Consider the following 23,238-nt stretch of genomic DNA (forward strand, 5'->3'; position numbering starts at 1 on the left):
GGCCGGTATTCATAGTCCGTTCTTATATCCAAGATCGTCTTAAGTGTGGTCTTGGGTCGTCTTAAGATCCCATTCAACCAATGAAATGGCCGCATAGTATCTTAAGATCGTACTTAAGACGATCTTGAATATAAGAACGGACTATGAATACCGGCCATAGTATATCTAGACCGAGTGTTGAGGAGTGGAGGCCGACGCCCACGTAGAAAAGGACATACTCTGTTTCGTGCCCCTTGCGTTCTTTCTCGCTCGCACAGAGCATAGCGCTCTCTTTCGTCATGCTACGTGCGAGCGAGAGAGAACGCAAGGGGCACGAAACAGAGTATGTCCTTTTTTACGTGCACCTCGGCTCCCACTCCTCAACACTCGATCTAGATATACTATGTCTATGCCTATGTCTATGCCTGCTACATTCGAAAACGCCATATATTATTCTTGGACCATATGATCGATGATCGTTGTCGATCGTCGTATTTCATCATCCATTCCTCGAGATTGTGTCGAGTCGTGCGAGTTAATCATGACATCAATCGTTATACCGGCTGCAGTGCAATTTAGTCGCCTGACAATTGATAATTTATATCAAATAAATAAAAGAGGTTTACACAGGTATAACATTGTTATTTTTTGTTGGCGCGAATTGTGACTGAATGCTCGTTGCGGTATCGCACATATTGAGGTTAACTATTAGATTGCTACATATTATTTATTCTCTATTATATTTATTAATACATATAACAATTCTCATCAATTAATACTGAACAATACTTAATTTATTTAACTTTCTTGAAATGTCCAGCAATTTTTAATACGCTTCTCTTAAATTGCTGTAATCACATCTAGTATCAACAGAAGCTAAAGACTTTAAATTTTAAAGCTTTTTATTATTTAATAATTCAATAAAATGATAAATATAATATTCAATATTTCTTTTATAATATCTAAATATTTTTGGGTAATTTAAATATAAAGACAATTTTTTTTTACCGTTTTTTTTTTTACAGTTACATTACATTTTGAAACATGTATGGTTGATCTTGAATGCAATAGAATAAAAAATTTTAAATATTTTATGTAAATGAATATCTGTATTAAAAATCTGTTTTAAAAAATTGATTAAATATATATCTGCAGTAATTTTTTATTGCATAGTTGTATTAAATAGTGTTACAAAATTGTTAAATTTTATTTTGTTATATGGATCAAACATAAAATTATAGGTTGCCACAAATATCTTCCACATTTTCTTGGCAAAGACAATATTATGGTACAATAACAGAGGAGAAAAAATCAGATGCTGCTAATATACCTCCAGAGCAAGAAGCTACAGAAAAAATTAAAACAGAACTTGAACTCATCAACAAAGAGCTCGCTGAACTTAAAGAATCTAAAGATGCACTTGAAGATAAATATAAGAGGGCATTGGCTGAAGGAGAAAATATCCGAGTTAGACTTACCAAACAGATTAATGATGCCAAGCTTTTCGGTATCCAAAGTTTTTGTAAAGATCTTTTAGATGTAGCAGATATATTGGGAAAAGCTACCGAGAGTGTACCAAAGGCTGAAATAACAGAAAAGAATCCACATTTAAAAAGCTTATATGAAGGATTAATTATGACAGAAGCCCAATTACATAAAGTAAGATATGCTTTACCAACATATTCTTTTTAATACAAGGAATATGTATAATATCTACATAATGTTGTCTTGTTAATAATATTATTCTTTTATTCTATTTTAGGTTTTCAAGAAACATGGCCTAATTTCATTAAATCCAATAAATGAAAAATTTAATCCTAATGAACATGAAGCATTATTTCAACAAGTAAGATTTGTAGAATGTTGATAGATAAAATAATTATATAATAATTTTAAAATAATGGAAAAAATTTTCAGGAGGTTGAGGGCAAAGAGCCTGGAACAATTGTAGTTGTATCAAAAATAGGATACAAATTGTACGAAAGGATAGTAAGACCAGCATTAGTAGGTGTCGCTAAAGGATAACTATTTAACTAAAGGTAGATAAAATCCATTTTCTATACGTTACAAATTGTTAAAATAAAGCCCAATATAAAATGATGTAAATTGTATAATTCTCTTTTGTTTTTACGTTTATTTGAGATATAAAATAGAAATCAATGTCTGTTAATATCCTATAAACTGTACAAGGGTTAGCAAAGGAAATATATCTTTACATGAAACTATACAAGGATTAGCAAAGGAAATATGGTAAATGTTCAGATTAACTTACACCTCACAAATCGTTTTCATTTTCACATATATTATAGAGAGCACATTCCTAAGTAATAAGCACTTTGAATTTTGTGGTGCTCTCTTCTGGTTCCAGAGATATGCAATTTTAAAGTTTCACAGTTTTAATGCTTTTTCTGTTATAAAATAAAAAAAAATAAAATTTGTTTTTGTTGTATTTGTGTAAATCAGATGTGGAAAAAGTGTTTGTTTACATTTTGGGAACGAAGGTCCTTGAATTTTTCCATTTTCCACGCGAAGCGAAGTTCAACGCAAACCTATGTGTCTTGTTAATAGTGGAGCCCCTCCGCAGGGGGGGGGGGCGGAACATACTGTCTCCACGCATATACTTTTTAATGTGTAAATATAAAGTGGAAAGTTGTAAACTCCTGTGAAACCTTATTTTGCATTAAAAAGTATATGCGTGGAGACAGTATGTTCCGCCACCCTGCGGGGGGGCTCCACTATCAAAGAACTAGACACATAGGTTTGCATTGAACCTCGCTTTACATGGAGAAGCAATATTTTTATCTGCAGTAATGGATAGAAATTCGTAAAGCTTCATTGCTGTATTTCTTTTGAAATTTCTAGCGGAACTGAACAAGTGTACGATTCTGAAGCGTACTAGCAGTAACATAAAAACAACTCTAAATGTAAACAAAAGAAATTCTTAGCGAAAATATACTGACAGTGACGCAAATGTAAACAAAAAAACATAAACACGCAAGTAAGATATAGTGAAAAGATCATAGAAATAAATGCGAAAATTATGATACTTCAAAATCGCATATCTCTGAAACCAGAAGAGAGCGCCACAAAATTCAAAGTGCGTGTTACTTAGGAATGTGCCCTCTATAATATATGTAAAAATGAGAACGATCCGTGAGGTGTAAGTTAATCTGAACATTTACCAAAATTTCTTTTGAAAAATGATTTATAAATAGCATATAATTTAAAAAATTTGGTAAATATAGCGAATAGGGGACCCAGCCCCAATGACCTTGACCTTGACATAATATGCACACATACAATTAGTTGCTAGAGGATAATGATAAATATTATGCAAATTTTATATGACAAAAATAATGATGTATATATTCAGTAGTCATCTATAAAACTTGATACAAAATACTGATATTGCAAAAATATAAGTTATAAATGTACAATCATGATATAGATTTGAAACATAATTTTTTAGAAAGTTGCAAACCCATGTGGAACCTCGCTTCGCGTGGAAAAGTGTATGTGTGGAAACAGTAGGTTCCGCCCCCCTGCGGGGGGCTCCACTACCAAAAAACTAGACAAATAGGTTTGCTTGGAACCTCGCTTTGCGTGGAAAGTTGCAAACCCATGTGGAACCTCGCTTCGCGTGGAAAAGTGTATGTGTGGAAACAGTAGGTTCCGCCCCCCTGCGGGGGGCTCCACTACCAAAAAACTAGACAAATAGGTTTGCTTGGAACCTCGCTTTGCGTGGAAAGTTGCAAACCCATGTGGAACCTCGCTTCGCGTGGAAAAGTGTATGTGTGGAAACAGTAGGTTCCGCCCCCCTGCGGGGGGCTCCACTACCAAAAAACTAGACAAATAGGTTTGCTTGGAACCTCGCTTTGCGTGGAAAGTTGCAAACCCATGTGGAACCTCGCTTCGCGTGGAAAAGTGTATGTGTGGAAACAGTAGGTTCCGCCCCCCTGCGGGGGGCTCCACTACCAAAAAACTAGACAAATAGGTTTGCTTGGAACCTCGCTTTGCGTGGAAAGTTGCAAACCCATGTGGAATCTCGCTTCGCGTGGAAAAGTGTATGCGTAGAAACAGTGAGTTCCGCCTCCCTGCGGGGGGGCTTCACTATCAAAAAACTAAACATATAGGTTTGCATTGAACCTCGCTTTACGTGGAGAAGCAATATTTTTATCTGCAGTAATGGATAGAAATTCGTAAAGCTTCATTGCTGTATTTCTTTTGAAATTTCTAGCGGAACTGAACAAGTATACGATTCTGAAGCGTACTAGCAGTAACATAAAAACAACTCTAAATGTAAACAAAAGAAATTCTTAGCGAAAATATACTGACAGTGACGCAAATGTAAACAAAAAAAACATAAACACGCAAGTAAGATATAGTGAAAAGATCATAGAAATAAATGCGAAAATTATGATACTTCAAAATCGCATATCTCTGAAACCAGAAGAGAGCGCCACAAAATTCAAAGTGTGTGTTACTTAGGAATGTGCCCTCTATAATATATGTAAAAATAAAAATGATCCGTGAGGTGTAAGTTAATCTGAATATTTACCGGAAATATAATATGTTATCTTTACATAAGAACTCTTGCTATGTTGTAATATATCTACATCTAAAAAAAAATTCTTTTTTAAGCTATATTATTCTTTTTATCATATGCACACATACAATTAGTTGCTAGAGGATAATGATAAATATTATGCAAATTTTATATGACAAAAATAATGATGTATATATTCAGTCATCTATAACAAAACTTGATACAAAATACTGATATTGCAAAAATATAAGTTATAAATGTACAATCATGATATAGATTTGAAACATAATTTACATCAGATTTCATTTTATCTCAATTCAGTTCTTACATTATGGCCCATTAATGACAAATTGTAGACATATCTTTGTATAATTCATAATAGTATACTTTTAACATCTCTCGAATACTTTATACAAATCAGGTAAACTGGCTATTTGTAATATTGTTGAATCGTGAGTGAAATGTTTCGGTGGAAGTAAATTCTCTTTAATCGCTGAATATAAAACATGTTCGGTTATATATTTCCAATTGTGTGTCTTAGGTTTTGGATTGATGTAGCTGTAAAATTTTGCTGTTTCACGACAGATATTCTGAAAACACATTTGTTCCTTTCTCCAATCAACTTCAGTTGCTAATCGCATTATATACAATGGAATTTCTGCTTCGTATGGAAAATATTTATCTGAAATATTATAAATAGCATATACAATTTATTTTTCTGGGATTATTTGAGAATATAATGTTATCTGATACTAATCAAAAATAAATTGGAAAAAAGGCAAATAATTGTAATTAATTACCTAATACTGATTTATACATACCTAATAACACAGGCAACGATCTTAAATTTCCCACCTTATCCATAACAATTGAAAAATATTCGTTCATCATGTCTGCTTTTTCTAAAAGTAATTCCTTTACCCTTGCTGCCAATTCATCTTTTGGGCCATCCTCTTCTATCCACCCAGTTTCTCCCGAATCTAAAGCAATCATTGCTAAATCAAATAGTGATATCCGTTCCTAAAATTTAAACTTGATATTAGCTATAAAACAAATTTTTACTTTACTTCATCTGAAATACATACTGAAAATTTGATGACACCAAAATTTGCAAAATCATAAAGCATGATTTGGTAAAAAAGCTCCTCCCTAAAACAAACATATGTAAATATCTCAAAGTTAATTTTAAATAAACTTATGTATAATTTCTTAAATATCACTCGTATATTGATGTGAAATAATTATCTTACGCTAATTTTCTTGTATTGCATATATACAAATTTAATCCACTTTGTATCAAAGCCGAAGTTTGATCAATGCAGCCGACAAATGTCAAATTGGCGAGAATATTTTTTAATCCTTCGTGACATTCGTCTTCAACTTCCTTGCGTAATTTTAAAATACTAGTCAATTTTACCTCATGTCTAAAATTATTTATAGAATACGACTTAAACTGCAATGCATATTTTGAAGATTCAACAGGAGTCTCCTCAATTGGAAGTACATTTTCAGACTGATTTGTATTAGATATTGAATTTTGATCTTCTTTCTTATTATCATCTGTATTTTGTAATGTAGTTTGTTCTTCATCATTTTCTAAATTTTTTTTTCTATCGTCGATAATATCTTTATTACCGAAGTATTGATACACTCGTTTACGAGCTTCATCAGCTATAATGTCTCTAGAATTATCTTCCATAGATTCATCCATTGTTTCGTCTAAATCATTTAAAAATTCTGTAATATTGTACATAGTATTCTCTGAACGAATATTGTCCGACTTGTCTCTTTGCATAGATGTACTTGGATTACAAGTGTTTTGCGACTCTGATGAGGTAGTTCTAATATCCGAGATATCACTCCAATGTGTTGAACTATTAACTGGAGTCTCTTCAATATGAATCTCTTTTCTACATAATGATATAGAATTGTGTTCTGTAATATTTAAATTCGAATCTTTCTCTTGACATTTATTGTCAACAGATGGATTTTCCATAGTAATATGAGATATATTCTTCTCTAAAAGAATTTCAATATTGAGAGATTCAGGTTCTGCATTATGAATCGATTTTTCTATGAGAGTATTGCTATCATATTTGACAGGAGTATGTACGATGAAATTAAATTTATCCAATTTTTGATTGGACGAATCTGTTCTAATCATTTCTCTAGCATGGACTTTTTTCGATTTATCTGGATTTTCTTTGTTATATTCCGGCAAAACTTCTTCTAGGACTGCTTTGGTAATGTCTGCTTTTGGTAATCTAGCTTGCAGATAAAATGTTCTAGATGCACTGTTACCAGTCAATCTTTCATCTAAAGCAAATTTCATTCTTTCGATTATTGCATCTTCGTGAAGAAACCTAACTTCGTGTTTTGTTGGATGTACATTAACATCAATATTTTGCGGATTGATATCCAAAGATATATAACACCATGGATAGGCTTTTTTCGGCAGATACATGGAATATATTTCCTCTAACATCTTACGAATGGCTGGAGTATTGAACGTACAAATTTTACATAAATATTAGAAAAAATATTGATACATGCAAGATTAGACTTACAAGAAGAATCAACCAATCGATTGTTGATAAATAGGAGCATCATCATTCGTTTATTTGTGTAATTAGGATTTGTCACTAAACTTTGCATATTAAACTTATAAGCATCATCGTGCAGCTCAACCTCTAATAGTTCACGAGCAACTGGATTGCCGTACAATATTCTTATGTTACTCTGTTTTGTTGAATTATGTGGTGTTCGAACCTGAGAATATAATAGAACAATTATATTCCAATAGTTCAGAATATTCTAGTAAAATATCTTTTTTGGATATATATATATATATTTTCAGATATACATATAAATAATTTTTTTTAATAATCTCACCTGTGCACTTGAGTCGCTATGTTTTTTTAATGTAAATCCTACTGTTGGATTATGCACAGCATATTTCATGACTATTTCTGTAATCTTATTAAATTCTTCTGATGGATTTGACAAAGCTTTTCTTCGAGTTGCCACATTATAAAACAGATTCTCTATTGTTATTATAGTGCCTTGATTTCCAGCACAAGGTGCTGGAGGTGCTTTTAACTTGCTATTAATATATGATGCTCTGTAATAGTGTGCAGAAAATATAATTTACACTTTAATATGTCTATATCAAGAGAAAATTACTTTTTCTGTACAATTTTTCTATACAATTTTAACCAAAATAAAATTTGCATACTTGTAGGCACATTTTTCATCTGCTGTTTTTGTCGTGATAGTAAGAAGAGCTATATGACTGATACTAGCCAGAGCTTCTCCTCGAAATCCAAATGTTGTAAGTGTACTGAGATCTTCGAATTTTTGTAATTTGCTTGTTGTGAATCTTTCGCATACAATATCCATGTCTTCCTTTCGAATACCTGTACCATTATCTTGTATCTAAAAGTAAATTGAGATTATTTTATAGATATTCTGACACAAATTATATATTCTGTTAAATACCTGTAATAGTTTTAAACCTCCTTCCTTCGTAGTAATTTGTATATTTGTTGCTTTGGCATCTAAACTGTGACAAAAGCAAATATTTGGTACATATAGTAGCAAAAAATAGGTGAATTACAACTTGTACTAACCTATTCTCTATTAATTCTTTTAAAGCGTTTGCTGGCCTTTGGATGATCTCTCCGGCTGCGATTTTATTTACCACGATTTCATCTAATTTCCTTATTTTTGCTGACGTACACATGTTGCTCGAAATTGTTTGATAGATCTTTAATTATCTATAAAGCGACAAATACTCTTTTCTTTTGATATTTGTTATTAGGGCCCGAGCATATAGAAAAACTTTAGCAGTTAAAGGTGCCTTTACATGGCAGCGTCAAGCGTCGAGCGTCGAGCATAAGGCCGATATTACATTTGTCGTACGACAAACTTTTTAAGGGTCGGCAGGAGTGACGGCCAAACTCCGAATTGATATTGGAGACCTCGCGCGGTGAAAATGTGAAACTCAGGTTTCAGGGTTACCAACGCTGAGGAATGAATTCTCAGTCTCGATGTATAGGTGTATGTCTGTATACGTACACACACGATTGCATTGCTCGCGTGGACGCACCGTGGAGAGGAAAGATAGAAAACGATCAACGATCACGCTATCCTTGTTCCTCTAGCGTATTGCTTTACGGCCGAGATATGCCCTGAAAATGCTTTCTGGCCTCTCGTAGCAGAAAGCAGTAATGCAACAAGACTAATGGGCGCCCACTTTTTATAAATTTTATGTTTACTTATGCGTATACGTACAGATATATACCAATAGTATATAGAAATGTTACATATGTTTCAAAATTGCACAATGATAAATAATATTAGTAGAATAATAGCTAATAGAGTGAACTAATATACAACGTGTAAGAGATCTGTTAGAACAGATGTGGCTGACTGGGTTATGTATTGTCAGCATGATAGAGCGACAAGGAGAGAACAATTGTTAATTCTTGGCTTATATTATCTTTCAGTAATTACAAATTTATATACCGACAAGTATGCTATCTTGATTTCTTTTCGATTATATCGATATTATCGCGTAAAAATATCTGCTACATAAATACTGATAATATATCAAACGATCAGAGTACTACAAGAAAAATGTCCCCATTAGCTGCTCCTTGCATATCGCTCTAGTGATATCCGTTTTTTCGTATGTAGCCTTGAAGAAATCATATTTCTTCCTCTAACTTTTTTTGCTACATTCTTTGCAAAGCTTAGATTGGCGCTACAGAGCCGGATTTTGCATTTTGGCTCTCAAAAAATTTATAATTAATAAAATACAGCTCATGGCCAACTGCACCTAATCCGCCATGAGCTGTACCAGAGCTGTACCTTATTTATCAATTTGTGAAATATTATTTTAACCCTTTTTTCCAAAAAATCGCTCTGTAGAGCCAATCTTACGATCCTACTGATTACGAATATTGCTGTTAGAATTTAATTTTCTTTGTATTTTAGCCGTAATACGAAAAAAACGTATCCGTAGTTCACGGCTTCCCGCGAGAGGTCTCTACTGTCTCTCCTGCCGACCCTTAAGCATATTGATTGGCTGCAAAATAGAAACTTTCTAGAGACTCAAGAAAGTTTATATTTTGCAGCCAATCAATATGCTTAAAAAGTTTGTCGTACGACAAATGTAATATCGGCCTAAAGCCCGTATCAGACTACAGATTGAAGATCGAGATTGAAGATTAAAGATTGAAATTTGACCAATCAGAACAAAGAAATTTTAGTTCCTTGTCTTCTGATTAGTCAAATTCTAATCTTTAATCTTCGATCTTCAATTTTTAATGCGTAGTCTGATACGAGCTTAATGGCTCTTGCAGATCAGGATATCGATCATGTAACTTTTCCCCTAGGGCGGAAAAGTGAAAAATTTTGCCTTTGGGTGCAAACCCATGCAGCGGAATAGCATAACGCGGAACAAAAGCGGAACCAATCACGAACGTTCCGCAATTTCGTTCCGTTTTCAGTAGTTTCTAGCGGAATACAGCGTGAGTGTATGTATAGGTGTACGAGGTGTGTGTGTATGGGCGCGCGAGACGAGTGGCGAGTGTGAGAACGGACAATGTACGTGTGCGAGTACGTATAAAGTATAGATGCGAGTATGTACAATGTGTGTGTGCGGTTACGCAATGTATGTGTGCGAGTATGTATAATATCGGTATGCGAGTATGTACAAGGTGTGTGTGATTATATATTTATATGTTATTAATACAAATGTCAGAAAATGACGTCTTGTGAATATATCAACTATTGACGCCATTTTCGGATTTTATGAGACCCAGTTTAGGACATCTAATTGATCATTTTGTGACCAAATTTCACCATCATTTTGCCATTTGGGTTTGAGATCCTTTAAATTCATTTAAATGCATCATTTTATATGAATGGCCAAAAGTTGCAGAGTCTGCTCGGTTTCTGCTTTCAATCTGCCGTCAGTTTGCGCGCGCGCAGATCCTGCTCGGTTTCTGCCATCAATCTGATGTCAAATCATGTTAGCAGATCCTGCTCGGTTTCTGCTGCCAATCTGCTCTCAGATTCTGTGAGCAGGCTCTGCTGGCAGATCATTAGCCTAATGCGGACATAACAGATGCCAAATTGCTAGCAAGAGCTGAGGAAATCTGTTGCCAATCTGCTGGCATATTGCGCGCATTTTGCTTACTGGGATAAGACACAAAAAGAGATTCACAAATGACAAAAGGATACAGTTTGAAAAACTATTGTTAAAAGTAGGAAATGGTCTAAAGGAGCAGTATGTTATAAACATGCAGAAAAAAAAATTATGAAAATTCCCATACAGCATCGAAAGATTGCCGAAACGTTGCATAGACCTTACATTAAAACATTGTAATATTGCATGAAAGTTGCGAAATGTTTCTGCAATGTTACTGCAAGCCTGCAGCAACGTTGAAATGTCCGCCCTTAGAAATATTACAATGTAAGACTACAGTAATGTTACGGTGCAATGTATTTGTAATATTTAAATACATTTGCTACAAATATGCAAAACGCTTCAAATTTAATAGATAAACTTTGAGAATATATAAAGACATCCAAGAGAGATAAGAAAAAAAGATTGTGGATTTACGCAATTACAACGAGTTTTTTCTTGTCTCTCTTGGATATCTTTATATATTGTCAAAGTTTATCTATTATATTTAAAGCATTTTGCATATTAAAAAATTATTATCAAATTTTTGTTTTTATATAGAAATGGAAACTATTAAACGATTTCCTGTTATCTAATTAACATCGCTATTAAAATAATTTACAAGTTTCCCTCACAGCACCGAACATTGCAGTAAGATTATAGGGAGATTACAAACTTACACATTTTAAGGAACATGTTACTGGTACATACCACTAACCTTACAATAAAACCTTACTTTATAATATTGTTGGAAGATTAATGGAATCTTATTTCAATATTTTAGCAACTTTACTCGCAATAATTTTACTTTTCGCATATGCTGAAAATATTACAAAACTATAAAATATTGTTTAATATTAATAATCAAATATTTGATGTGCACGTTTTCATATATCCAAAATTATTATTTATTTAATATTTCATGAGAAATGATTGCGCGAAACATTCCAAAAACTTTACAAAAAAATAGTATTCAGCCGTTAGTTCGTTTGTTCATCGCTATGCGACGCGCTATGCATCCATCTCGTATTTGATTTTTAGTCATGAGAAGTATATAAAGCTTGCAAAGAGCAACTGGCAAAAGATTAAAAATATAATTATTTCTATCAGTTCAATTACTGATACAATCCTAACATAGGAAATTCAGATATTGGACTGATTGTTTCTTAGATCGGGCAGATAAATGTCTGAAAAAGTTTAAATCATCCATATTGAAAAAAAATATATATACATATATATATTCAATATTCCCAAAAATACACTAATAAATAGCTCGTTTTATTTAATTTTATGAATTTTTTGCGAGATTCCATATTAAAGAAAAAGAAAGTTTGAACTATTAAATTATTATTGGTGAAAAAACGACAATTACGAAAGCTATTGAAAACCAATAGTATTTAATCGATTTTTGCCAATATAATATTTTTTTGCAAGAATTCCTTATTGAAAATAATATTAGAAAGTTTCTGGCATGTTGTATGAATATTAATACAACGTTACGCGCAAGGTCTTTGGGATGTTAATGGGATGAATTTGAGCGAACATTTTCATGTTGCTGGGAGGTTAATGGCAGGTTTATTAATCTCCGTGGAATGCTACTACCTTACAATTTAAGATGACTGGAACCTTATTGGGATGTTGATGTGTCGTGAGGGTTAAGAAATTGATAATGATTAAATAATTTAATTCATAAAAATTAAAATTTTATTTATATAAATATTAGACTTCATTTTACATCTTAAAATAAACGGATAATTTTAACTTTTTCGGACACTTATTTGTCCGATTTCTGAACACTCAATTCAATATCTGAATTTCCTGTGTTGGGATCGTATCAGACAAATTAATCTGATAAAAATATTATTATACCTTTAATCTTACTAGCCGCTCTTTGCAAGCTTCATATAACCATCGTAATTAAAACTTAAATGCGGGATAGATAACGCAACGCGCGCCGCATAGCGGTAAACGAACGAAAGATTATCAAAAACTGTTTTTTGTAATGTTTTTGAAATGTTGCTGTAACATTCTCATGAAATATTACAATTAAATGTTCCAATAATGTCTCAACAATATTACATTGCAACTTGCAAGATTGTAACATTGCTGCAATGTAATTGCAATGTTCTGTGCTGTATGGGTTATATCCCTTAGGGCCAATTTCACCAAGTCCGGTTAGATTAATCGACGGTTAAAATTAGCAGGGTTCCAACTAAAATTATATGAATGCTTGGTTTTCCTTCACCTCTATTTTCTGTTAGCCACCCTGCTAATTTTAACCGTCGGTTAAGAGGATGCCGGACCGTCCTGTTTTACCGGCCATAATAATTATATATTTGCTTAATTATAAATTATACAATTATATAAATTATACAATTATACAAATAAAAGAAGACAATTGTACAAATGGAAAAAAAGAAATAAAGTTACAAGTTTATAATTTATGTCATTTTTGGTTTTTTTTTCTCTTTGTACTGTCACGCCAATTATTTAACATTTTTTCTGTGCGAGCTGTAAAAAAGATTTTCTTTTTTGAAGCATCTTTTATTTTTTCTCCTTTGTTGGTGCATCCACGTATCCAACATGCCATTTTTTTGTCTTGTCTTTAAGAGAATATTCCAAAAAATATATTTCACACGTAAAAACGCGATGAAACACGTCCGCACAAAACTGAGGTAAAGCCGGGCTGGTCGGGTAAGGTTGATAATTGCAAATGGCGTCTATCCATAAGAAACTATTCCTTCCAGCGGATTTCCTCCCTATTAGGTGCCAGGAATCAGGACCACTTTTGTCTTACGGAGTTTGATCTCCTTCTCTCTTACTTCATGAACTAAACATAACACTATATATGTACGAATATTCAAGATGGCGACGAATTGGTCCAAGTCATTCCATTTGGCAAACCTGGCCACATACGGAACATTTTTCGTGACCATTTCCAATCTAGGTAGATAACTCTCCTTTAAGCCCAGCGAATTTCCTCCCTATTAGGTGCCACGAATCAGGACCACTTTTGTTTTACGGAGTTCGATCTCCTTCTCTCTTACTTCATGATGCTGCCATGTAATGGCACCTTTAGGACTATCACACACAAATTGGCATAGCTGCATATGTTACGTCTTCTAAGGCCGGTATTCATAGTCAGTTCTTATTTCAAGACCGTCTTAAGTAATGTCTTAAGATGCTAATACGGCTCTGTGATTGGTTTAGGACATCTTAAGATTGTGCTTAAGACGGTCTTAAATATAAGAACTGACTATGAATACCGACCTACATATCAAAGATTGAATCTGTTAGCCACCCTGCTAATTTTAACCGTCGGTTCATCTAACCAAACTTGGAGAAATTGGCCCTTAATCCTTGGTTAGATTCTAATATTCTGCTGGGGGATAGTAACGTTTTATATATATTTTGTTTAATAATAGTAATATCTATTGTGTATAATGTAAATAAATATCAATTTTCAGTATTAATAATGTGTATCAGAACATAATTTTTATTATTTCGACCGAATACATATCACTCATCATGCTATTAGCCGCAAAAAGCTGGAATCTATCTTTGCCGTGTTCCCAAATTTACATATTAATATTTATATTTATGGCAAGATTATGCCCTTTTCAAAACATATAAAAGTAACAAAAAGTATTGATGAGATGAGCAAAATTTTGAAAACTATGGATTCAGTTTAATTCACGTTGTGTAAATAATTGTACATATACATCAAATATACATTAACAATCATTATAAACATCTAAATTTATTTTTTACAATAGAATTATATAAATTATACCTTAAATATAAGAACTGACTATGAATACCGGCCTAAGCCATGGTCTTCTGAGGCGGGTGGGGGGCGAGGGGAAACCGGCGCGGGGGTATGACGTCACGCGGGGAAACCGCGGCGAAACCGGTAGGCGAGGGCGAGGAGTCCGCGGAGGGGGGAGAGGGACCGCGCGCAACGGATAGTCGAGGGGTCCGCGGAGGGGGAAGGGGATCGCGACGAAACCGGTAGGCGAGGGGTCTGCGGGAAAGAGGGGAACCGCTGCAAAACAGGTTGCGAGGGGTTCGCGGAAAAGAGGGAACGCACGCGTCCGCGAGTAGGTGTGAGAGAGAGATAGCGCGAGGCGTTCGCAAGGCGGTGCGAGAAGTATAGCGCGAGGCGTCCGCAATGTGTGGGAGAGGGATAGCGCGAGGCGTTCGCGTATAGGAAAAAAAAGAAGGCCCAGAAATAATTGACAATTTAATATTAATAAAAATATTTATTTAATATTTGTGTGTGCGTTTAAATATAAATCATATAAATGTATCACGTAAATGTGTGTGTGTGTGTTTAAAAAAAAAAAAAATAATAATAATAATAGTAATCATATTCGTGGGAGAAGCATGGCGCTAATGATATTCTATGGGCGTGGGAGAAAGATAGCGCGAGGTGTTCGCATGGACGTTGAAGAGAGATAGCGCGAGGCATCCGAAGTAAGAAAAGGAGTAAGAAAAGGATAGCGTACGGATATGAAAGAGATAGCGCGTGGGTGCTTGCAAGTAGAAAAAGGATAGCGTAAGGGAATATGGTGAAGGCGCGGAAATAATTGACATTCTTTTAATAATAATAATAATGTCTATCCAATAATTTGTGTGTGTGTGTAATATAAAAATCCGTCTAAAAAGACATCACAGATGTAAAAAAAAGCGCTAAGTATATCTTTCTCCAGCCAAAATAGTCCTTTACAAAAATTAATCGCCATCAAAAATATCTTCTCAAAAATTATATTTATTTTACAAAAATTTATCGCCACCAAAAATATGTTTTTAATAATTATATAATATTTATAAATTACATTTTATCTATATTAATAACACGGGAAACAACTTAAAATACAGGATCATCCTGAATATGTCTAGGATGGTTCAGGATATTTGTAGGATGTTTTAAGATATTATTATAAATATATTTTATGAAAATTTAATATGCATACATGATTACTTTCGGTTATGTAGGCTATTTAATATAATTTAGAAATTTTAAGTATTGTAATAAGTATTAATGTCCTATAAATGTCCATTGGATAACCCCTGGATGTCTGTAGGATATCTGCCCTGTCTATTATATTGAATGTCCTTTGGATTTCCAGAGGACATATACATGTGCAATTAATTGTTAACATTAATTTCGTTTAATATTAATAATTGAATTTGATGCGCACATTTTCATATATTCAAAATTATTATTTATTTAATATTTCATGAGAAATGTTACTATGCGCAACATTTCAAAAACTTTACAAAAAATAGTATTCAACCGCTAGTTCGTTTGTTTACCGCTATGCGACGCGCGAACTCGTATTTGAGATTTGGTCATGAGAATTATATAAAGCTTGCAAAGAGCAACTAACAGGAAATTAAAAATATAATTATTTTTTATCAGTTCAATTTTTCTGATGCAATCCCAACATAGGGAATTCAGATATTGGATTGTTTTGAAAATATTACATGACTCAAACCCGGAAGCCAAACCTAAAATATTTATGTACAGCACGAAAACCTCAAATATTAAAGAACGTGAACTATTTTTAGTATTAGATTTTTAGTATTGGTAGTAAATAACAGAACGCAATCTTAATTTATATTTAAATTTTAGAATTTGTTCCTTTTAACGTATGAAAAATATCCCTAACATATCCTATAGAAATCCTTAAGATGTTCCACAGGATCTCCCTGGATTCTTCAGAGGCTAGTATTCGGCTATCATTTACTCTTCCTCCGGACATCCAGAGGAGATCCGAGGATTAAAATAGGATATCCTCAGGATATCCTACATGTATGTCCTGGATGCCCTTTGAACGTCCTAAGGACATCCTTGTGCTGTCTGGGAGCTCTTCCAGCTTCCAATCTTCATCATCGAAATAATCACTGTAATCATCATAGGGTTCGAGCCCAAAAAGCTTTCAAAGACAAAAGATATCATTAAGCGGAAATATTTCCGCTTACTTGCGAGCCTCTCGAGTATCACCCCATAATTCTACAAGATCTTCTTGTATGTTCCGTCGCAACATACGCACTCTCTGTCGATGCCGTATATTTACAAATCCATCTATACGGACATCAATGAAGCACTGTAAATATAATGTCAAAATTATAATACACAATTTGTACAAAAGATGTACACCACAAAAACTATGTACCCATGGTAAAAATGCAGCCTTTGCAGCATCTAATACCCTTTGATAAAATTGAGTTGCTTGCCGCGACATATTAATCATCTCGAGCCAATTTTACGTTTTTTCACTTCACTTTACTTCTCTCAAAAACTGTACTTGAAGACTGTCAGACTGTTGGATTTCCCGCTCTCATTTGCGCCTGCGTTTAGCCTTATCATGCGAGGCTACCATATATTGTTCTCAAGTTAACAGCAATGCAAGTTTTTATGTTGGTAACCCTGAAGGTGCCGGTTCCCGGCCATTCTCAATAAAGTGATCTCACAATCGAAACCACGTGCGCTTGAATCTTTTATTCCTCACCTTCCGGAAATACGGCACAAGTCGTAACACAGACACTTTATGACGGACACAACGGGATAGACATCATCTCGTTTAAACATTTTAGAGTAGGAGAAATATCGTTTACAAAGAACGCTTACCTTCTGCACTTGATAAGAAAACAAAAGTTAGCATGTTTCCGCAGACAACTATCTATAGTTTTAAAGTCTTTTAAATATGAATAATGTCATTATAATATGTAAACCGCTATTAAACTACTATCGAACAGCTATCGAATAGCTATCGAATAGCTACCGAACGGCTATCGAACAGCTATCGAACAGCCATTGAACCACTTTGAATAGCTATCGCACAGCTACCGAACGATTATCAAACGGCTATCGAACAGCTTTGAACAGCTATCGAACGGCTATCGAACAGCTTTGAACAGTTATCGAACGGCTATCGGGCGGCTATCGAGCAGCTATCGAACGGCTATCGAACAGCTTTAAACAGTTATCGAATAGCTATCAAACAGCTTTGAACTTTGAACAGCTATCAAACAGCTTTTGAACCACTATCAAACAGCTATCGAACAGCCATCGAACAGCTATCGAACAGCTATTGAACGGCTATCGAACAGCTTTGAACAGTTATCGAACGGCTATCGAACCACTATCAACTACATGAAACGACAAATTAATTACTTATATATCAATAAAATAAATATTTAAAAAAATGTATGTCTATAGACATGTAACATTAATATTTTAATTAAATGGCTGACGCTGCTATTTAACGTCACGTACTAAAATTTAATACTCGTATACTGGGATAAGAAAGAGGGAAAGGGAAGAATAAGAGAGAATAAAAATATATTTTAACAATAGTTTATTCTAAATAATGTTTGGATCAATCTTTATGATGATTCGTCCACCAATTAAATATCAAAATGATCTAACTATAATAATTGTATTTCCTTCTTTATATGGCATTGGTTTTTATTATTTGTTATATTCCTAAATGATACAATTTACAATTTGCACTGCATCACGTAACTCTATTCGTTTTTGTTTAATATCTTTATTTAACTGCGCTAATCAATCAATTAATTCTCTCAGTTTATTATCTGATTTTTGACGCTGATCATAGCCTAACATTATGTTACTCACCGTAGTATTGATTGATTTATGCAATGTATTGTTAATAACACATTGTACACTGCCTAATACGTTTTTCCAATTTTTGGTCTTATAGCCTATTTTCAACAAGCTGATTTTAGAAAACGATTTTTTGCAACTTAGAATAGGGCAAATTCATGTCCGATTATCAACGTCTTGGGCATATGCAGCCCGCGCCGACAGCTCAAAATCAATTCGAACAATCTGTTTATCTCCCACATCACGAGGTTATCCGGGAAAGTAGCTCTACCACGCGTCATTGCGTTGTTTTCAACGCATCGAGCGTTACTTCTAACGGCACATCTTTAAATGATCATTTAAACGCCGGGCCAAAATTACAAACCGATCTCATGTTAGTTATCCTACAATGGCGCAGATGTAAATACGTCTATTCATCCGATATTGCGAAAATGTATCGCCAGATTCACATCGATGCGCGTGATATTGACTATCAACGGATCTTGTGGAAATCATCGCTCTCGGAACCGCTCATCGATTATCAATTACTAACGGTTACGTATGGAATATCATGTGTTCCGTTTCTAGCCCTTCGGGTATTAAAACAACTCGTCATCGACAAAGATCAGCACTTTCAGCTCGCAGTTCCTATCCTGAGCGATAATATTTATGTCGACGATTTACTTTTCGGAGCTGACGATACCATTCGAATTCGGCAAGCGCGCCATCAATTAAACTCTATGTTAAAGCGCGGCGGATTCGTATTACGAAAATGGGCGAGCAACTCGCCCTCTCTTCTCGAGGATATCGAAATCGCAGATTACGGTCTAGCCACGAAAAAACCTCTGGCTGAAGACGAACAAATCAAAATCCTCGGAATCGGGTGGAATCCGGCAAACGATATTTTCGAGTTGCGCGTGTCGCTGGCTGATAACGCCCCGGAAACCAAGCGTACGATCTTGTCCGCGATCGTAAAATTCTACGATCCGCTCTGGTGGGTCACTCCGGTCACGATTACAGCAAAAATCTTTATGCAGCAACTCTGGCGAATAAAAGTCGGTTGGGATGACGCTATCTCCGAGCCACACATCGCAAAGTGGAAAGAAATCTATTCTCGGTTCTTACATCTCAGTAATTTGCGAATAATACGCTGGATCGGTCGCGGATCGGATACAAGTCACGCCGAAATCCACGGATTTGCGGACGCATCTACAAATGCGTATGCCGCATGTGTTTATATCAAAATCATTTCGTCATCAGGTCAAATCACGACAACTTTGCTCGTCGGGAAATCGAAGGTCGCGCCATTAAAATCTCTAAACATACCACGACTCGAATTATCCGTAGCATTATTACTCGCACGATTTGTCGAGTTCGTTCGCGGATCGAACGGTTACAAGGATATTCCGTGTCATTGCTGGACAGATTCCACGATCGTGCTCGCGTGGGTAAGTCAACCTCCTTCGCGATGGAAGACTTTTGTCACAAATCGCGTTAATGACATTCAGACTCGTCTTGCCGAATTGCGGCATGTGCCAATGGAGGACAACCCCGCGGATTGCGCTTCGCGCGGAATATTTGGCGATGAAATTATCAATCGCGAGCTATGGTGGCATGGTTCTCCATGGCTGCTCTTCGATTCCGATAAAGGGCCGTGTAGCAATGAGCGTCTTTCCAAGGAAGCGCCTCTCGAAGAAAAGGTTAGTTCGCTGCAATGCTCTCAACCGCACTTAAAGTGGGACCTCGCTTCTAAATATTCGTGGCCAAAGTTAATTCGCATCACCGCGTATATCAATAAATTCGTAAATAACTGTCATCGTCATCGTTCTTGTCGTGACATAAGCTCATTGTCGTTTTCGCCTTTGTCGTCTCATTATCCGGCATCACAAAATATTGCGCTTTCTGCATACGACTGCAACAATGCCAGAACTTTCTGGATTAAGAAAATTCAAGCCGACTTATTTCCGACGGAAATAAATGCGCTGTCAAAAAATCAGAGCCTCTCGTCGAGAAGCTCACTTCTCTCTCTTCGACCGTTCCTTGACCGGGACGGAATTGTGCGCGTAGGGGGACGGCTTAATAAAGCTCCTTTGCCATTGTCCGTTCGACATCCGATCCTCCTTGCGTCACACCCGTTAGTCACACTTATCGTGAATCAAACTCATTTACGAGCGTTACATGCCGAACCGTAACTCACGCTAAATGTTTTGCGCCGCGATTTCTGGATACTTCGCGCTCGTAACATAGTAAAATCTGTCATTCATAAATGCGTTGTATGTACTAGCGAACGAGCCGCGACTCCCACACAAATCATGGGAGATCTTCCCGAACACTCTTTAAATGGGACCTCGCTTCTAAATATTCATCGTGGCCAAAGTTAATTCGCGTCACCGCGTATATCTATAAATTTGTAAATAAATGTCGGAGTAATCGCTCTTGTCGTGACACAAGCTCATTGTCGTTCTCGCCTTTGTCATCTCATTATCCGGCATCACAAAATATTGCGCTCTCTGCATACGACTGTAACAATGCCAGAACTTTCTGGATTAAGAAGATTCAAGCCGACTTATTTCCGACGGAAATAAACGCGCTATCAAAAAATCAGAGCCTCTCGTCGAGAAGCTCACTTCTCTCTCTTCGACCGTTCCTTGACCGGGACGGAGTTGTGCGCGTAGGAGGACGGCTTAATAAAGCTTCTTTGCCATTGTCTGTTCGACATCCGATCCTTCTTGCGTCACACCCGTTAGTCACACTTATCGTGAATCAAACTCATTTACGAGTGTTACATGCCGGACCTCAACTCACGCTAAATGTTCTGCATCGCGATTTCTGGATAATTTGCGCTCGTAATATCGTCAAATCTGTAATTCATAAATGTGTTGTGTGTACTCGCGAACGCGCCGCGACTCCCACATAACTCATGGGAGATCTTTCCGAATCTCGCGTGACAGCGGCAGTCCGATGTTTTTTGCATTGCGGCCTAGATTACGCAGGACCCGTGCAAATTCAGGCCTCCGCTGGACGAGGTATTATACGTCGCGTAAAGCATACATCGCGCTCTTTATCTGCCTTGCGACAAAAGCAATACATTTGGAGTAGTAAGCGACTACTCCACTCAAGCTTTCTTAAACGCTTACTCTCGATTTTGCGCTCGCCGCGGTCTTCTACAATCTATGTACTCGGACAACGGAACAACATTCGTCGGCACGGACCGAGAACTGACCGTCGCTTACTGGTCAGCATTACGAGATCCGAATTTTTCAAACCTGACTGCCTCCGATAACGTGACGTGGAATTTCATTCCCCCGTCTGCTCCGCATTTCAGCGGGTTGTGGGAGGCGGGCGTACGTAGCGTAAAAACTCATCTGCGCCACGTGTTAGGTAATCATTGCTAACATTCGAAGAATTCTCGACTTTATTATCTAGAATCGAAGCGTGTCTTAATTCAAGACCGATAGCGCCCCTCTCCGATATGCTTGAGGACTACGAGTGTCTCACTCCCAGTCACTTTTTAATTGGATCCGCGCTTACTGTAAACCCGGAACCATCCTTGCTTAATATTAACGAGAATCGCATGTCGAGATGGCAACTCGTCCGACACGTTACTGAGCGGTTTTGGAAATTATGGAGTAACGACTATGTCAATACGTTACAACAACGAGCAAAATGGCGAAAGGTGGAACCGCCGATTGATACCGGGCAGTTCGTCCTCCTGCGTAATCCTATGTTACCTCCCTGCAAGTGGGAACCAGTGTAGCCAGATTATCCACGCTAGCAACACGCAACCGTAGTGGAGGGGATACGCACACAAACGAAAACCGTATACATGTAATGCGCAGAGCGTTCTGCAATTATTTCGATGATGAAGATTGGTAGCTGGAAGAGCTAAAAGAATCTCCGAATAAGAAGCATAGAACTAACTGTAAATATCTTTTTGGATAAAGTTCCGAATAGGCGAACCCTCCGATTTTTTTGAAACTACACTATTTTTTGTATTTTTTAACGCTGATTACAAATGTGATAATGAAAATTTGCGACAAGGTCATTTTCAAGGTCAAAACTCAAAAAAAACTGAAAAAATATAACTTTTTAGACATTATTTCAATAAATATTGATGTAACAAAAAAATGTTTCAAATAAAGGTTGCAGTTCTTAAAAAAATACATTATTTATGTTCTATAAATTTTTTGCGTGAAACTGAAAGTTTTCGAGAAAATCGATGTTAAAGACTAAAAACGGCGGGTGAAGTTCCGAAAAACTAGACAAATAGGTTTGCGTGGAACCTCGCTCTACGTGGAAAGTTGTAAACCCATGTGGAATCGTATATGTACTGCAAAGTACATGCTTAGATGGGAGAACAGATATAAGATTTAGATTCCATCGTTTTTGTTGAAAACTATCGTACGGTAAAAATTAATAGGACATAAAATGTTTTTCTCTGTAAGATCTAAAATTGTTATGGGTTTTTCATGATTTTCACTATGAAAATAAGAGATGCACCAATTTTCATTATGATATTCGTAATCAGTGCATCAAAATACGTAAGAATACTGAGTTTCAAAAAAAATCAGAGGTGAGCACTGTTCGGAACTTCACCCGCCGTTTTTAGTCTTTAACATCGATTTTCTCGAAAACTTTCAGTTTCACGCAAAAAATTTATAGAACATAAATAATGTATTTTTTTAAGAACTGCAACCTTTATTTGAAACATTTTTTTGTTACATCAATATTTATTGAAATAATGTCTAAAAAGTTATATTTTTTCAGTTTTTTTGAGTTTTGACCTTGAAAATGACCTTGTCGCAAATTTTCATTATCACATTTGTAATCAGCGTTAAAAAATACAAAAAATAGTGTAGTTTCAAAAAAATCAGAGGGTTCACCTATTCGGAACTTTATCCAAAT

At 35.6% G+C, this 23,238-nt stretch overlaps 3 protein-coding genes across 5 annotated transcripts; 2 read left to right on the forward strand and 1 right to left on the reverse strand.

Annotated features, from left to right (window-relative positions):
* Positions 1-409: 409 nt before the first annotated feature.
* LOC115241485 (grpE protein homolog 1, mitochondrial) lies at positions 410-5,311 on the forward strand. Of its 2 annotated transcripts, none has more exons than XM_029817252.1 (5): positions 410-609; positions 1,221-1,638; positions 1,742-1,825; positions 1,897-2,018; positions 5,067-5,311. In XM_029817252.1, exons 1-4 carry the CDS (start codon positions 452-454, stop codon positions 2,002-2,004), a joined length of 768 nt encoding a protein of 255 aa, XP_029673112.1. In that variant the 5' UTR covers positions 410-451; the 3' UTR covers positions 2,005-2,018; positions 5,067-5,311. The 2 variants fall into 2 exon arrangements, with proteins under 2 accessions (XP_029673112.1, XP_029673113.1); XM_029817253.1 differs by having other exon boundaries at positions 430-679.
* LOC115241484 (DNA mismatch repair protein Mlh1) lies at positions 4,692-8,410 on the reverse strand. 2 transcript variants are annotated; one of them, XM_029817250.1, is made up of 9 exons: positions 8,155-8,410; positions 8,024-8,087; positions 7,761-7,960; positions 7,418-7,646; positions 7,093-7,294; positions 5,776-7,021; positions 5,611-5,674; positions 5,347-5,545; positions 4,692-5,207 (listed from the first exon to the last, which is right to left on the reverse strand). In XM_029817250.1, exons 1-9 carry the CDS (start codon positions 8,265-8,267, stop codon positions 4,915-4,917), a joined length of 2,610 nt encoding a protein of 869 aa, XP_029673110.1. In that variant the 5' UTR covers positions 8,268-8,410; the 3' UTR covers positions 4,692-4,914. The 2 variants fall into 2 exon arrangements, with proteins under 2 accessions (XP_029673110.1, XP_029673111.1); XM_029817251.1 differs by having other exon boundaries at positions 8,024-8,082; positions 8,155-8,268.
* Positions 8,411-18,512: 10,102 nt separating this feature from the next.
* On the forward strand, positions 18,513-22,090 carry LOC115241495. Its single transcript, XM_029817259.1, has 2 exons — positions 18,513-20,068; positions 21,760-22,090. The coding sequence occupies exons 1-2, from the start codon at positions 18,513-18,515 to the stop codon at positions 22,088-22,090; spliced, it is 1,887 nt and encodes a 628-aa protein (XP_029673119.1).
* Positions 22,091-23,238: the final 1,148 nt, after the last annotated feature.

This window comes from Formica exsecta, unplaced genomic scaffold (genome assembly GCF_003651465.1).
Source record: "Formica exsecta isolate Colony F162 unplaced genomic scaffold, ASM365146v1 scaffold5, whole genome shotgun sequence".
Taxonomy (NCBI): Eukaryota; Metazoa; Arthropoda; class Insecta; order Hymenoptera; family Formicidae; genus Formica; species Formica exsecta.